General features: G+C 40.2%; 1 protein-coding gene across 3 annotated transcripts in view; it reads right to left on the reverse strand.

The window, feature by feature from the left end:
* Adam23 (ADAM metallopeptidase domain 23) overlaps window positions 1–17,938 on the reverse strand; it is a 148,450-nt gene that overhangs the window by 22,794 nt on the left and 107,718 nt on the right. For all 3 annotated transcript variants that reach the window (XM_040753456.1, XM_040753458.1, XM_040753455.1), the window contains exons 16-23: window positions 17,814–17,885; window positions 17,119–17,208; window positions 15,756–15,836; window positions 9,531–9,581; window positions 8,806–8,869; window positions 6,672–6,777; window positions 5,364–5,483; window positions 2,809–2,977 (exon numbers count right to left, since the gene is read on the reverse strand). In XM_040753456.1, coding sequence (XP_040609390.1) covers window positions 2,809–2,977; window positions 5,364–5,483; window positions 6,672–6,777; window positions 8,806–8,869; window positions 9,531–9,581; window positions 15,756–15,836; window positions 17,119–17,208; window positions 17,814–17,885 — 753 coding nt within the window. The remainder of the gene's footprint in view (window positions 1–2,808; window positions 2,978–5,363; window positions 5,484–6,671; window positions 6,778–8,805; window positions 8,870–9,530; window positions 9,582–15,755; window positions 15,837–17,118; window positions 17,209–17,813; window positions 17,886–17,938) is intronic.

Below are 17,938 nucleotides of genomic sequence, written 5' to 3' on the forward strand. Positions count from 1 at the left end.
ACATAATCTAAGGGGCAGGGTGCACAAGGGATCTTTCAAAGTCATTTAGAAGGCTTCTAAACTTCCCCATGGCTTTGGGGACTGGGTTCATTGGTCAAATTACTGAACATGTTTTCCGATAATTATAGAAAATAATGATTAAGATGAAGAAAACTTTTTAAAAATTGTATTATTTATGATTATCTAGATATATAAATGTCCAATAAGGTAGGTTTTTTCCCCAAAACAAAAGTCTCTAGGAACTTTCATGAAAAAAAATACATGTTTAATTCAGTAAGTTAACACTTTCAAGGGCCAAACCTCAAGATTAAAGACCAAGAGACATGGTCACTAGCACACTGCGTGTGCCCACCACGCCTAGCTCATTCGGTGGCACTTTGCCAGCACAATAAGCACTGGCCCACCCTCCCTGCCATCTATGGAGTCACCCTTTTCCAGTCGGCAGGCTGAAGCTCTCCATCAAGCAGCAAATGGCATGGACTTCCAATTTACATGAATCAAATAAAACCTTCACAAACTAGAAAGAAAGGTGCCGAGACCCTTTTATCATTAGAAATGATAAAATCAAATGCCAAAGCTTTTAAATCTGAGATGCTCTGGTATATGATTATGATTAATAAGACTGAACTTTGCTTTTTTAAAAAATGGTGAAAATGAGAGGGGAAAAAAGAAAGCAGAAAAGAGCTTTTTATGTCTCATATTTTTAGAGCAATAACTAAAATGCTTAAAAAGTCTGCCTGGTGATTTTATTTTACATAGCAATTTTGCTGAATACTCATTATGTGTCAAGTTCCTCTGCTAAGAATTTGATGAAAAGCTTCTCATTTACTCCTCACACCAGCACCTAAGGGCTGAGAGAGGGTAAGTACCTACCCATGGTCACTGAGATGTCAAGAAGTAGAGGCAGGATTTAAATCCACAACTCTCCAGTCCCTGAGCCCATGTTCTTAAGTTGCCAGATAGGATGGCTAACTTCAGTGTCATAATAAACACCTAGGACATGAATTAGGCACACCTCTGGGGGTGTCTCTGAGTGTGTTTCTGGAAGGATTAGCTGCAAGGAAAAGGTCCAATCTGAATGTGGACCGCTGTACCATCCCATGGAATGGTATCCTTGACTGAATAAAAAGAAGACAGCTAAGCACCTATGCTTCCCATCTGTAGACAGAGGTCTCTGTCCTGCCTCTTCCCACTGCCCTTCAGTCCCAAATAAATACACAGAGGTTTATATTAATTTTGAACGGTTTGGCCAATGTCTCAGGCTTCTTATTGGCTAAATCTCTCTTAATTATTATCCCCCATCACCCATTTTTGCTTCCTGACCTGACAGATGTGAGGAATAACCTTCGGACCTCCGCCCTTCCCCATAATACTGGACTGTATCCCTTGAACCATGATCCAAACCACCCTCTTTTCTCTGAAGTTGTTTATGGTAGGTATTTTGTCATATCAGCAAGCAGAGTGACTAACACACCAGGCCACACGGCCTCCCTGTGAGCCTGTTCGGACAAACGTCATCACGAGAGAAGCTTCCTGGACCTACCCACACCTTGTTCTACTTGGCATCACGTGCCTATCTCTCTATGCTGGGTTCCTTCTACCTTTATTCCAGAATCTCCTTTTTTTTAAAAAAAATATTACTGCTCTGTTTCTTTGTACCCATTTTTCAAATTTCTGAAGTCTATATAAATTTTGAAATGCCTTCATTTTGGTAAGTCCAATCTAAAATCACTGTTAAAAATTTTAGGTATTGTTATTGTTGTCGTTAAACTTAGGTTTTCAGGAAAGGCAACATTCTCAGACACTTTGGTCACAGAATTTAAGACACACTCAGGTTTGGATATGGACAGCATCTTTTTCTGGGTGTGGGCGGGGTTGGAGGGATGAGAACAGCCCAAGCATATCTGAATATCTTTAGAAGAATGCCAATCATCTGCGATCCACTCTCCTGTCAGTGTGATCTCAGAGGAAAGCCAATCACTAATATGACTTACACTGTTTTGTGCTATTAAAAAATACAGACACAGAATCTACAGTCCCTTAGGAACCATATCATTTTTCTTCCAACTTCTAAGATGTCGTGACGACTTCTAAGATGTCGTGACGGCTAATTTCATGTGCCAAGTTAACTGGGCAGTGGGGTGCCCAATTGAACATCGTTTCTGGATGTGTCTGTGAAAGCATTTCCAGACAAGAGCAACATCTGAATGCATGAATTCCACAGAGCTGATTGCACTCGCAACAGGGCCTGAGTAGAACACAAAAGGAGGAGGAAGGGGAATTCAACCTCTTTTCTCCCTTCAGTGTTTGAGCTGTAACACTTCGTCTAATCCTCGCCAGCCCTGGCACTCAGGTGCAAAACATCAGCTCTGCCGATTCTCATGTCAACAGACTCAGAACAAATCATACCAACGGCTCTCCATTTTACAAGCAGCAAAAAGTGTGGTGTCACGGCTTCCATAATCATGGGAGCCAATTATTCATAATAAATCTTAGATAGATAGGTGGGTATATAGGAGATTTGTCCTATTTTTCTATAGACAGTTGACAAACACAGATGTCAAGTTATATCTGGAGAATGTGCTCAATACAAATAACCAATAATGATATGAGAAATAACAAAATTAAACTAAGTTAATTTATAAATAATTATTTTAGCAGATAAAGGTACTGAGAAAATGATGATAATCAGAGCATAGAAACTGTCCACATCACCAGTAAGAAATGGCTGTGTTTGGCTGTCTTGTCACTGTGAATTCAGAATCCCAGATTAAAAAGAGTCAAGCTGTAACACTGATGTCTACTTACCCCATGGCCGGAACAGACTTTACCCTTGGAATCAAGTGGGCAGCTGCTCATATTTAGGGCTTGAATCTGTAAGCACTTCCGATCTAAGCACATCATGGATGGGCCACATGGAGTTCCATCTTCTACGTAGCCTACATCTGTGTCATCATCTAAAACTACGTGAGCACCACTGAAAGTAGAGAGTGATCCACATGAGCATAAACACCACAGCTACAACACTGAGCCAGCACAAACAAAACTTGCCATTCATGAAACAGAAGAGACTGGTATAGCTATCAAGGGTTTCCCAAGACTACTTCTCCTTCCCATCTATCTTTAATAAGCATGCCAGAAAGAAACTACCCTTCATTATCATTATAACACACATCATCAGAAACAACTATTATTGCCAGGAAACATTCTAACTCTTGCTTCCAATATTAAGACTAAGTGAGCTGGGCGGTGGTGGCGCATGCCTTTAATCCCAGCACTCGGGAGGCAGAGGCAGGTGGATCTCTGTGAGTTCGAGGCCAAGCTGGTCCGACAGCCTCCAAAACAATACAGAGAAACCCTGTCTCATAAAAAAAAGACTAAGTGAAAGATGTTTGTGTAAAGAGAAGGAGAAAGTGTGTCCTTGGTTCTCCAATACATTGTGGGGACAAGGCAGTATGGGAGGGAAATAATGGTTAGCAAAAAGAGCAAAATAAGGTATCTGAAAATTGTTACTACCCTAAAGGATTTAGTTATTACAATTAAAAAGGCCAGGTCTTCATTACTACTGTATACTTCTTATGTTCCAAAGTTAGGGGCACTTAGAATTGGAATGATAATTAATGATGTAATTACTAACAGAGAACACTGCTGAATGGTTTACAAATATGGCTGTTTGTAATATAACCATATAATGTAACAAGGCTCTTAAAGACATGTGAGAATGTATACATTAAAAGAGCGCTCGTGTACGTAGAAGGTACTAGATACCACACTACAGATGTATTCCATGGAAGAGCTTTCTGCCTAAGGCCTCGTAAGAATTACCTCAGAGTCACTTAACAAGATGGAAAAATAGCAGTTATCTGACCAACACAACATTATCCAATTGTATAGAATTACTCCTAGATAATTTCCAACATTTATTCAGTCCCAGAAAAAATGGTTTGGAATTCTGGGACAGTGAAAATAAAAGGCAGACACTGTCTACCGGGAGTCAAGAATAAAAGGTAGTTTTTGCTAACATTAATAAGCTATATTTTAATAACTATTTTCTGTATGTGATTTGGTACTTGTTAGGTCAACATCTAAACCAAACACATGCAACATAAAATACTGCTTCAACTGGACTTACAATAAAAAATAAGCACACAGTATTCAAATAGTGATATATTCCAATGCTCTAAAATTTTAACCAGGGGTAAAATGAGTACTGGTTAAGTGTCCCTAATACAAAACACTGAACTCTAAAATTTTCCAAAGTCTGAAAATTTGTGAGTATTGACAGGATGCCATGAGTGGAAATGTCCAATTAAAATACAGTCACATTTAAAATGCAGGCACACTGAAAGTACTGGGTAAAAATCACTGTTCAAAAGAAGAAATATAAATGGCCAATAAATATAAGAAAGTGCAATATGCTTCAGGGAACTGCAATTCAAACCCACAATAAGATGCCATCTCAATTTACTTAAAGTAACCATCACTTTTTTTAAAAAAATTACAAACACTGGCTAGAGTAAAGAAAAAAAAGAACTGTAATACACTGAGTGTGTGTGTAAATTAATACAGTCTTCAAGAGAACAATGTGGGTGTTTCTTTTAAATATGAGATAGTACTACCACATGTTTATTGTGGCATTATCACAATGGTCAGCATATAGAATCAATCAACTCACCAGCAGGAATGGATATAGGAGATACGGTGTGTGCCTCACAGAATATCACTTAGCCACAAGGAAGAATGAAATCCTATCATTTACAGAATATTTGTGACCTGGGTTGTACACAGAAAGATAGGCACAACACACCATCTCACAAATGCATAAACTTTTAAAAGTTGGCTGAACAGTAGAACAGTGAAGACTGGTGGTTTGAGAGTATGCAGTGTGGGGTGTACGTAATTAATTCATTCTGTACCCTTGTGTGGAGGTATTTCAGTAAACTCTGTTAATATACATGGTTACTATGCTAATAAAAGAGACACCCAAATGTTTTTAAATTTCCTTCAGTCTGTGTGTGTAGGGTATAAACAAAACATAAGTAAATTCCATACTTAGTCTTGGGTCCCATCCTCATGCTGCATCATTAGGTACATAGAAACATTCTAAAACCTGAAGACTTCTAATCTCCAGCTTTGGAGGTATGGGCCATAACTTGTAACACAACTCTATTCCCAAGATTATGGTCTATTTCAATTTTGGGCAAGGGTGATTTGCAAATCAATACACTACTTTTTGAAAGTGGTTTTCCACATAAAAAGAAAAGATGAATTTGTAAAACCTTAGATTGTTGGTGTTTTCAGATTTTGCTTGGTTGAAATCTGTGATTATCAAACTCTCCTTAGTCTCTTGACTTTCATGTTACCTGCAGTCAATGACTCGGCCTTGATGGTAGAAGGACGTTGGGATGATCTCTCCTTGAAGCTGACCAATCCTCGGTGCTCGAGTAAGATTGGTGCATAGTAAAAATCCACAGAACACGTCACTGCATGGGTTTCAGGAAGCAGAAGACAGGGAGAATCCAGCTCAACAACTCCCAACTCTCACTGCACATACATTTGTTTTTACATACTTTAGTTCTGGGAACCAAATCCAGAACCTTGCAGATACCAAGCAAGCAATCTGCCTTATCCTGACCTAAAATTTCTCAATATTCTCTTCCCTGCAGAATAAAAGCACTCAGACTCTATGGCTTAGCTATGATACTCCTTGCCTAAGGGACTACAGCTTCACTCATGAAGTGTACACCCTTGAAAGAAAAGCCAGAAATAGTCTCAGCCAGTAGCAGCACTCCTGTCCCTTGCATCCTCTGTCCTATCCCCCCTCCACTCTAGAACTGAGAACAGCACAGCCCTCTTAGCAATGGATGTGAGGAAAGACCAGATCACACTTGCTGGAAGGGTTGCACCCTCAGAGAGCAGGAAGACAGACTATCTATCTTTGAATGCCCGGTGTTTGCATCCACTTGCAACCATGAATTCACAAGTGTAAGAGTTTAAAACTCAGCACAACAAGGATCACACAGCAGAAGGGTAGAATTTATCTGGACCTTTGGCGGCATTATTAAGTGACTCACCTGTCGTGAGGACACCTCTACCTCCAGCCTAGCTGTTCAATAAGCAATGACTCATACAAGATGACAGCAAAGAAGTGAAGTGTCACATCACTACAAAGGAGATCTGCATGGAAATGAGCTAAATTCCACTTGTAACTAGAGAAATGCAAATTAAAACCATGACAAGAGAGCAGTCCATCCACACACACCAGAACTGATGAAAGTAAAAAAAAAAAAAAAAAAAAAAAAAAGGAAAGAAATTATAACGGCATCAAGTGTTGGTGAGAATAGCATACATTATGGGAGAGTTTCCTAGAGCACAACCACTTTTAAGAAACTATTTGATGTCATCTGATGACAATGAAAATATGCAGCCCTGTGACCTGGCAATTGTTTTGCTAAGTACATGCCTTAGGGAGATGGGCACAAGAATGTCCACAGCATTATAGTTTATTTTATGCTTTTTTCTTCTTTTCACATGTATCTATGTTTTATTTTTAGCAGGATATATTTGATTGACCTTGTGACAGGTTCATACAGGTATACACTATTTTTTGTTCACTTGGTGTTTGCATTGGCCTAGGAGTGCAATTGCTCTGCCCCAGGATGTCCACTCACTGTTTGCTGCATTGGATCCATCGGTCTCCATCCTTGCCACAGTTGCCCTTCTCAGTGCCTTCCGTGTTCAGCTTTTCATAGCAGAACTTGTCTGACCCTGCAGCCTCTTTCAGAGATGGACAAGAGAAGAAAACACATTTTACTTCTCTGGGCTACTCACACTCAGTGGGGTGCCACAAAATGTCCATCAACTGCTTCTCTGAAACAGGATCAAAAGGGGCTCTTGATTGCCAATTCCTAATGTGGAAACTTGCGAGGGCTGATTTCAAGCTATGGGTATGTCATTCACTGGCTTATCAAAACCTCCAAAATTCAGCTGCTTTTGTAAGCTAGTGCAAAATTGCTCCACATATGAGAACTCTCTAGCCAGATCTTGTTGGTGGGCTTGAAGGAGTCCATCAAAAACAAAATCACTAGCAGCAGTAAGCACACCACCACCACACAATATGTACTCTTAGTCCTATTTTATTTTAGAGTGTGTGTGAGGTGGGGGTTGGCTGTGGGTATTATGCCTAGATGTACAGCTGTATACCATGTACAAACAGTGTCACATGAGGCCAGAAGAGGGCATCAGATCCCCTGGAAATGGAATTGCTGACAACTGTTAGCTACCATGTTAGTGTTGGGAATGGAATCTGGAATTTCTAGAAGAGAAAGCAGTGCTCTTAACCACTCCAACCTTCCTAATCCTGTTTTATGTTGCTAATCAGGGATTAATTTAAAAGCCTCAGCCCACTGAGGTTGTTAGGTTCTTTGTTTTTGTTTTTTTGTTTGTTTGTTTGTTTTTTGTTTTTTTAAGACAGAGTCTCACTCTTTCGACCCAGCTGGCCTGGAACTCGTTACTTAATCCAAGCTGGACTTTAGCTACTGGTAATCCTCCTGCCTCAACCTCCCAAATGCTGGATTACAGGCATGAACCACCATGCTTGACTCTGCTGAGATTTTATATCGACACTGTTTTGACATTTAGATTTTAAGAAGACACTATGTCCTTATTATCTTTGCCTAAATGAAACACTGAGTGGAAATATTTCACGTGAATGACACCTGTCAAATACTGAAATCACTTACATGACCTCTTTTGTGTATTTTCTTCTATATCGGAAGACCCTGCCTCAGCCAGCTAGGGAGTGAGTCTCTTTTCTCAGCCTTCCTGTCCTGGTTAGTTTTTATCAACTTGACACAAGCTAGAGCAAGTCTCGAGTGGGGGCATTTCTTCATTAATGCGGGAGGGGCCAGCCTACTATGGGTAGTGCCACTCCTGGGCAGGTGGTTCTGGGTTGCGTAAGAATCAGCCTGAGCCAGTCTCAAGAAGCAAGCCAGTAAGCAGCACTCCTCCAAGGTCTCTGCTTCTGTTCCTCCCTCCGGGTCCCTGCCTTGAATCCTGCCCCAACTTCCCTCAGTTATGGAGTATGATCTGCAAGCATAAGTCAAATAAATCGTTTCCTCCCCAAAGTAGGTTTTCTCAGTGTTGTTTTGTTATCAGAAAACAAAGCAGGGCAGTTCCTATGTGGCCCTCATGAACAAGTTGTGCGTTACTGAAAGGTCAGCCAGTAGACCTGCGTATTAACATTTAGGCAAAGTGTTGGAGATTTGTTACCATGGTCCTGTCTGCACCCAGGGAAATTCCTACATGTCATCACCTTAACTGAGACAGTGAATGACAAAACGAAAAAAAACGAAGTCTACTCCTCTCCCAAGGTAAATCAACAAGGTAGAAAGTAAACCGAGCAACTATGCAAGTGGTCAGACAGTGGCTATGACAAACGCACTTGGCCTTGTTGTCACAGGCAGCTGCAGCATCCCATACATAACACCCAAGGTCAATGAAGGACACTTTGGTTTCCATGAGAAAAATCTCCCTTGTGTATCTGTCCTCCATACTTCTTGTCTTTATTGTCATCATCATTATTTGAGGTATACTGGGAACTGAACCTGAAGCCTCTTCTGCATTCTGCCACTGAGTTATGCTTCCAGGCCTGTGCACAGTTTTCATAACATCTCTTAGTTTTCATCCTTTTCTAAATTTTTCTTTCACATCACTCCTGAGCTGTGTATCTCTGTCACAGACTGGAAGAGGGGAGCCATGAAAAGGAAACTGCATATGGCCATCAGGCAGGAAGATGCAACCTACTTGTTCCCCAGATGTACTGACACTGGTTGTCCCTTGTCTTGCACTCCCCATTGTAGCAGCGACCCTGGGGGAGAGAGCATATACTTTGTGAGTCACAGGCCACCAGGGCCATTTCCCCAACATTCTGACTACAAGGTCCCCTTTAGGTACATTACAGGAAGTTCTCTTCATCCCATTCTCAAGTATTTTCCAGTGACTAATAAGAAACACCAACATTTAAAAAGAAGTGTAAGACGCACCACACTAAAATTTAGAAGCTCAGGGCATAACAGCACAGCTCTTTAAATGTAAAATACTTATTGAAGCTTAAATTTTTATGGGTAACAAAAGCTTTTAGCATTCTGCAAATGATACCAAACTGACTTTTAACGTCTCTTATTGTGAATGGCTGGGACTATAATACTGACTTGAGAAAAGTCTTATAAAAGATTGTCACTTTTTTGTTAAATAGAGAGGTAAAATTATTTAAGGATGGTCACAACTCAACAGATTAGAGGCCTAGCTTCAGCAGACATTACATTTCTTTTTCTTTTCCTTCAATCTGGACAATTTGTCACTGATTAAATGTATGCAATATTTGGAACGAAATAAAGCTGATATATACCATCACCCCACTGCAATTTACTCTAGTAAATTTCCTTCTAAAGTTACGCTTATCAAAAAGAGGGAAAGAAATAGCACTAATTCATTCTAAATTACACTGAGATCTCACTTTTAGCCCATACCTGATTTTGATTGCAGGCATAGCCATCTTGTTTATGGAGATTTGGTGGGCACTGAAAAATATTATCTTTTTAGTTGATGTTCAACATACATAAAATACCTTCAGAAAAATGTGCTTAATATAAAAATGAGAGAGGATGTAAATATATAATTAGGAACATTTAGAAAAACATATATAACTCCATTAATAGGTCATTTAATTTAATTCTATCATTGCTAAAATGAGTAAAGTCCATGCAGTTAATTCTTTTTATATTTCTCTGTCTACCAGGAGATGGACTACATAATAGATAATGTTCACTTGTCAAGGAGCTGCAAGCAGAAGGGACTAAAATGGGCAGCAAGGGGGAACGAATCAGCTTGCTGTGTAGAAGTGGACACATTAAGAACTAATTTGCAAGACCTTTCGAAGCTCCTTGTAAATGTCAGATCTGCATGTGACATGGTGACATGTGCCTATGGGACAATTTGCAGAAGCAGAAGAAACAGTCGTGAACCACAATGCAATCAATGTAAGTGCTGTACCACTGTGACATCTGTGACCTCTCAAACCACAGACTTGAACTAGAATAAAATATGGGGAAAAGGGTTTTTTTTTTCAGACAAACTGTCATACCATTTTTAAATGAACTTCATTTTCCCCAGGAGTTATCCAGAATAAGTGAAGTTACACTTTCTACACAGTTAAGAGAGTGGGGGAAGGGCAGGTGGCACAGTGTTGGAAGAGAGTATAGCACACGGAGTAAGAAGCATAATGAGATGCACTGAGGTCCTTCCTCGTTCCCTGCTTTCTCAGCAAATGGCTTTTCGACCTAACAGTGAGTGACTCAAGCCTCAAAGCAGAGTCTCCATCCTTCCGCATCTGCACCCCATTTGTCTTTTTGTCTTACACACACCATGCTGTGTGACTGCAAATCCTCAGACGCACTTCAGACATCAACTCTTTTCCTCAGCTTCTACCATTTAGTGCCGGATCTGGGCTGCCGCCATTCGAACCTGGACTCTAACCTACAACCCATGCCTTCCTGCTTGAACCCTGGCTCCCTTGTACTGTTCCCAGAGAGACCTCTTAAAACGTAAACACCAAATCATGTGGGATCCCTGCTCCAAGGTTCTGAATAGCTTCCAAGTTCCATGTGATCTGCTCCTCCCATCCATTATCTCCCTGACCTCATTTCCAGCTCTCTCAATAGTCAATGTGGCTCCCTGTGATATGCCTGCTAGGCATGCTGCCAACCCATGGTCTGACTACTGCAGGGCTCACTCCATCTTCTCCTCAGGGGTTTTGCTCAACTCCTACCCTCCCAACGAGCCTTCTCTAACCATGTTCTTTAAAGCGGCAGCGCCCTCCCATGCTGGCATTCTCCATTCCCCATTTCCTACATTTGTCTTCTCCACCAGACCTACCACCAACTGAGAGTCCACATATTTCCCATGCTTGCTCCCTTTTGTTCCCACAATTACATGGGCTCCATGCAGGCAGGATTTGCTGTTTGGTTTCCCGGTGCACAAAGCAACACTGGGATGTGGTGGGTGCTCAATTACTCTTAGCTGACTAAGGAAATGAATGGATCACCCATACGGGTAAAAATGGAGTTCTTTTATGCTGCACACGGGGCTGTGCATTAAGCTCGTCACAGAAAGATGAAGGACTCGTGCAGCATTCTTCAGGCGTGCTGTCACACTACAGGACACCTTGCAGTAAAATGTCAGTTCTATGTCTTCCTAAAGGCCGGAGCTCCTCACAGTTTCATTCACTCGGCCTGGTGCTGAGTATCTCAGGGATGCATTGATTGACATTAAAACAAACTTTACAAAAGCAGAGATTCCCTACGGCCTCTTCCATCTCTCTGAGTTCCCTCAGAATACAACCATTATCTCATTAATCAACTATCATAAATTATTCACTTACCCTAAAACCAGTACAATCACAGTAAATAGAAATGAGGAGGGAAAAAAAGGCATTCCTAGAATAGGCATGTTGCTTTTGTGATGTCTTGAGAAGAAAAGGAAAAGAAAAAAAAAAGAACAACTGGGAGATTGCTTTACTGACAAAAAAATAGCCCTTATTATAAACTGTCACAGCTACAAGTGAGCCGGCTTCTAATCAATCTGTTTTTAGTTTAGGCTACGAAAAGGCAGCTGTTGGACAGGTGATCTGAATGAGAATGGCCCCATGGGTACATATATTTGAATACTTGGTCCCCAGTTGGTAAAACTGTTTGGCTCTTTTATATGTTGTTTTAGTCAAGGCATTTGTCACAGCAATAGAAAAGCAACTGGGACACTTGGGATCCCAACAGTCAGGGGGAGGTCATGGAAGGTCCATGGCCAGCCCAGGCTGCAAAATAAGACCATGTCTCAAAAATAAATAAATAAATTAGTTAGTTAAATCATTAAGGCTAATTGCTCATCACTGAAATGTTCAACAGGGAACTCTGGGCCTTCTTACATACTCTGGGGTGTTCAGAACAGGAGTAAATCTGGACACTTTGCTCTCAGAGTAAAGCCCTGAGTCCAAACACCCCTGGTTCTCCTGGGATGATGCCATGCAGGAAAACTGACCCGAAGCAGTTTTCAATGGTGCTTATTTTAAATTGTGGAATACCCCCGCTAATTACTAGTGCTTGCAGAGACCATTTCCACAGCTTTCAAATATCTTTGTTATGTCACTGTATTGTTTGCCAAGGATTTCTTTCAGCTGCTCAAGTATTGATTATTCTGTCATAAACTGTGCAACAATAACAACAACAACAACAAAAAAGAGTTCAACACAGCTCCAAATGAGGTGTCTCCCCATCAAATCCCTCCCCTCAGAGCTCAGGGAACTCAACAGAAGAGAAGGCAGAGGAGTGGGAGAGAGAAGGGATAGAGAGTACCAGGAGAACAAGGCCCTCTAAAACAATTGAGCGAAGCTCAAATGAACTCAGAGGCTGAGGCAGCAAGCACAGGGCCCACACTGGTCTGCAGTAGGTCTTCTGTATGTATGCTGTAGCTTTCGCTTTAGCATGGTTACAGGACTCTATATGTGTGAAGGAGTAGGTCTCTGATACTTGCGCCTTCTCTTGGAGGCCTTTATTTTTCTATTGCCTTGGTCTGTACAACTTTGATATGATAGTTTTTGCTTTATCTTATTATATTTTATTTTGGTATGTTTTAAAAGAAAAAAAGAGTTCAGAGATATCGGTAAATGCTAATATAAAAATTAGCTAAAAACATGAAGTCAAAAAGATAAGGGCATAATACAGCCATGTAGACACTGGACACAGAGATTCTATTTTCATCAAAACTCTGAATATCAATAAATCCATTGTCTCTTACAAAATAGAAGACAATATTATGGGTTTAATGCCCTTCTACTTCAGCTTCCTACTTTGGTTTATTCTGGTGATCAGATTTTAAAATTACTAGTAAAATAGCATTCTATCTAATGTGCCACTGAAACGTTAATTTAACAGTACAATTTTCACCAAAGATACATGAGGTTAAAAAGAAAAACAGTTGCATTTCTTAGGCAATAAAATAGGTTGAGCAAAGAAGCCCTATTTTATTTTACTTTTGTATGTGCATCATGGATGAGCACATGTGCTATTGTAGGATGAGTGTGTGTGTGCGTCTGCGTGTGTGAGTGTAGAGGTGTGAGAGTTGTGGGAGGTGTGTGTGCTATATATATGTGTATATATATGTGTGTGTGTGTAGGTGTGGGAGGTGTGTAGTTGTATGTATGTGTGTGGGTGGTGTGCATAAGTGTGAGAGTGTGGTGTGTGTGTATATGTGTGATGTGAGCATGTGTGCGTGTAGGTGTGGGAGGTGTGTGTGTTGTATGTATGTGTGTGTATAGTGTAAGTGTGAGAGTGTGGTGTGTGTATGTGTGTGTAAGAGAGTGTGGTATAAGTGCAAGAATGTGGTGTGTGTGCATATGTGCGGGGTGTGTGTGAGTGTGTGTGTGTGTGACATGTGCACACCAGCTCCATGTGTACCTGTGGAAATCAGAGGTTGATACTGGGTATCCCCTTATTACTCTCCACACCTATGTTTTTTGAGACAGGGTCTCTCACTGGACCTGGAACTCATCATAACTAGACTAAGCTGCTCTGGGATTCTCCTGCCTCTGCCTCCTACACTGAGATTTCAGGCATGTGCCACTACATCTGGCTTTCATGGAGATGTTGGGGATCCAAATAGGCCCTCAGGCTTGCACAGGATGCACTTAATCCACAAAACCACTCCCCAGCCCCAATAGCCTCATTTTAAAATCCTGAATTCCAACAAACTCCATAGGATTCTGGAATTAAAGACTGAAATGGAAACCTATACTTCTAAAAATACTGAACATGAGAGCCAAGGGCATATATTGCAGTTATGAAAAATAATAGTATTCCATAAAACTAACAGCCCAGTCAAATTGTATGTCAGGTATGTGAAACACAGAATCCACAATTCTTGTACTCTGTCATTACACTATAGAAAACCATTGCAAAGGAATCTGCTTACATATTAAATATGGGGGACGGATGTGCAAGAAGGACACAAATATAAATAAACAGTCAGGACATATTTCTACGTGCTATATCATTAACGGAGACATGGGTCATAATATGAAGAGCTTTCTAGAGGCTAATTAGCATATTCTCTTTCTCTCTTCTCATGTTCCCTTTGAGCAAATAGAACTCAGTCCAGGGCCAATCACTCTGCTTTCCCACTACTAGACTGGTTGTCTGAGAGGCTGGTGAAGAATAATTAGACACTGGGAACCAGAAAATTAATGTGGATGGGAAGTAAGTGCACTCCACTGCTTTGCCAGGCTACCCACTACGGAAGGGTCTGCCTCTACAGGGAAGTCATAGTGAAACCAACTGTGTCAGCAACCTGTTGCTACACTTTGATCTATTAAAAGACACAGGTGGCCCTTTATTAAGTGATGGCTATAACTCATGTTGGTCATTTTTATTTTTAAGGTGTGATCTTTTGATTTCAAACTGTACTATATTCATTGGGATCCCAGTGGAAGCCACTGTACCTTGCAGCTGGTAACTCCAGTCCTGGGAACTTAACCTAGAGAAATAACCCTACACGAGAAATAGAACCCTACATGAGAAATAGCCCTACAAATGCGCAAAGGTCTTTACTTCCATACTGACAAACAATGAAAAAAACTAGCAAAATCTAATGGGTAACCTCTAGTTAAAAATTGACTGATAAATTTACATCATGCAATCATAAAACAACACACTAGCAGAGGAAAACCTAAAGACACATCAGAAAGAAAAATGAAGGACAAAAGAAATCACCTATCCTTTCTGTGGCACAGGTCCCACCAGCCAAAACACCGACATCTTTTTGAAACGTTTAATGCTATCCTCCAACTCTGCCTGCTTTTATTCCATCTCCTGAAGAAGCCATTCCTCTGCAGGTGCTGTTGGTAAAATACCCTCTCCTCCAGGAAGACCCATCTGATTGTTCCAACCTAATGTCCCATCACATTCTTCTCTACACAGCACCTTATTTTATACGTAGACATACACACATATGTACATATATATATATATCATATTTGCCTCTCTACACACAACAGAACACAAGTTTCACTAGAGCAAGGACCAGACAACCATGTTCCCTTCCACATCCTGGCATTTACAGCAGTATTTGGCAAGTAACTCAACAGATGTTCATTTGAATGGCAAATAAGGATATAAAATAACATGTTATAAATAAAAAGCACAAAAATTATACAAAGAGGGATTCAAGAAGTTAATATTAATTACAGTGTTGTAATCATTTTAATGGACCAAAATCATGCCAAAGCACAGAGGCTGAGAAGCAGGACTAATGCGTGGGGACAGAGGCAGTGACAGGAAATTAGAAGCTCTGCTTGCTGCTTATCTCCTACACCAGTTCCCTTCCACAATCTGTTCTTTAAAAAAATGTGTTCAAAATGTTTGAAAACAGCATGTAAGATGTGGGGGCCTGAGGGAAAGGTTTATGAGGCGTGTATAGATCTCTACTCATAAAAATATTTATGAGGGGGAATTTAGAAAAAAAAGGAAAGATGAAAGTCCCAAAATACTGTACCAAACTTCCTGAAGTAATAGTGTGGTAGAGAGCTAGAAATATCTAGAAAACAAAGCTAAATAAATAAACCCAAACAGGTCCACACATGTGGTTTTTATGGAGGGAATTAAAACGTGTATTACAAAATATAGGTGCTAAAATGCTGTTTTCCATACCTGGCCAGAGTCTCCAGTGCAATATTCAGTGATATCACAGCTGTTTACGGCATCCCGACATTCATACCCCCGTGACTGAAACTACAGATCAAAACCCAACATTAGAAGCTAGTGTTAACTGGTCTTCCGAAAAGCTGCCATTCTTACATTCACCAACAGTCCTGTGCTTTCTCCTAATCACCACCCACCTACCTCACAATTTGGTAAAATCACTGCAGGTTATAAATGGGGCTCTGATGCTTGCCCTACAGGGAAGATGAGTTATCAAACAGGCACTGTGTGGGGACTACAAAACCCACTGTCTCCACATATTAAGGTAAGAAAACAATGTGATGAAGATTACGTAAAGAAACACTAGTTTACTTAACACAAAGGAACAAAATACTGTCATTAAACATTTAAGATCTCTCTGAAGGACTGTTACATATACCAAACCATCACTAGTTTGTTCATTAGCTTGAGTATTAATCTTGCTTTAGATAAATACACACAACAAAATTACAACGGATTCATATAAATCACCTTCAGTGGTGTCCGTGACTGCCTATGATAAACAAAACATTTTGTTTGTCTGGCAAAGGACAGATAAATATGAAGACTCAATTAGCCTCAAGCAATTTATCATTTGGTAGGCAATGTGAAGCAAGCACAAACTAAACAAAAATCTTCTAGAATATAATAATGTAGAACCTCCTTTGGTATTTAAAAAAGTAATAAAATCACATAATTTTTATATGTATCAAAAATGTCATGGATCTGACATGAGAAAAGGGATATTAAAATTACTTTTCAAAAGTAATTGGCAGTCACTGTAGATGGAAGACTCTACACACACACACACACACACACATGCACGCGCGCGCACACACACACACACACACACACACTTGTGAACATATGTAAGTATTTCTTCATCTGGCTTTCTTGACTTTACAAAAGATTCAAAAAGCCAAATGGGAGATATAAGCACTAGTGTTTATACTGTGGGTCTAAAACAAATTAGAATAAGTTTTGAAAAACGAATGTTGGAAGTAGGTCATATTATTTTTAAAAAACTTAATTGTTCCTCTCTATCTGATGATTTAATCTGTTCATCTGTATTAATAGGGCAACTTATTTAGTTTGGAAGATTACAGGCATACCCTTTAGAGGAAGCATGGGAAGGTAGAACAGTGGAGAGTGAATAATAGAAAAGATACCTGCTATGACCCCCAGAAGTTGGGTAGAATTACTCATCTACAATATCACTGAGTTAACATGCATAAATTTGTATCAAGTCATTCAAAAGCTTGACAGACATACTGAAGCGTTTGGCTAATTTGTCAATGAATGAGAAGAAAGATCAAACTTCCAGGGGACTCACAAGACACGAAGTGTTGTTACAGCAGGGACCGTCACTGCAGTGGGCCCCATTGGAGAGTGAGCATTTCTTACAGCAAACTCCATAGCATTCCTAGAGAAAAAAACTCCTGTGAGTAAACCAGGAACATGCCACTGTCCATTCAGCATTCCCTCCACGTATAGCTTATGCATCAGATAACAAGACTTCCATAAACAGTATACTAACATATTAGGGAGGAATCAATCACTTTACATGATGATAGACTCCAGTCACATTTCTCAGCAGATTGATTTCCCACAAGCATGATTATGCATTAGCAGGCACCCCCCCACACACACACACCTCTATAACTCTACCATGTTCTTAATACCCAGTTTAGTTTTATAAAGGAAAAAATAACACCCAGCTTGGGGAAATGTTCATGATTCTGTAGAAGGTGCCTGAGATGAATACGAGCTCTGAATTAACTTTTTAAAGGTCGGGAATTTGATTAGAACAATCCATTAGGCTTTTCAGACAAGGCTGTAATGACAACATGACTAATTCTTACGTGTCTGAGCTGGGATAACGAAGCATTGATCATAGCAATCAGGAAACAAAGAAAAGAATAAGGCAGTGACCCTATGATGAATGATAGCATGGCTGCTCACTACTGTTGTTCTTGTTAACTTGGAGGATGAACTGCACTAAAAGTAGAGACAGTCTCTTATACCTACCACATGGAAACCACAATCACATTCCTCCCCGGCCTCTACATATCCATTTCCACATTCTGTGGGCTCAAACAGCTGAAAGAGATTGGAGAATGCAAAGAGAAGCATTTGAGTTTATACAGAAAATT

This window comes from Mesocricetus auratus, unplaced genomic scaffold (genome assembly GCF_017639785.1).
Source record: "Mesocricetus auratus isolate SY011 unplaced genomic scaffold, BCM_Maur_2.0 Super-Scaffold_100010, whole genome shotgun sequence".
In the NCBI taxonomy this organism is placed as follows: domain Eukaryota; kingdom Metazoa; phylum Chordata; class Mammalia; order Rodentia; family Cricetidae; genus Mesocricetus; species Mesocricetus auratus.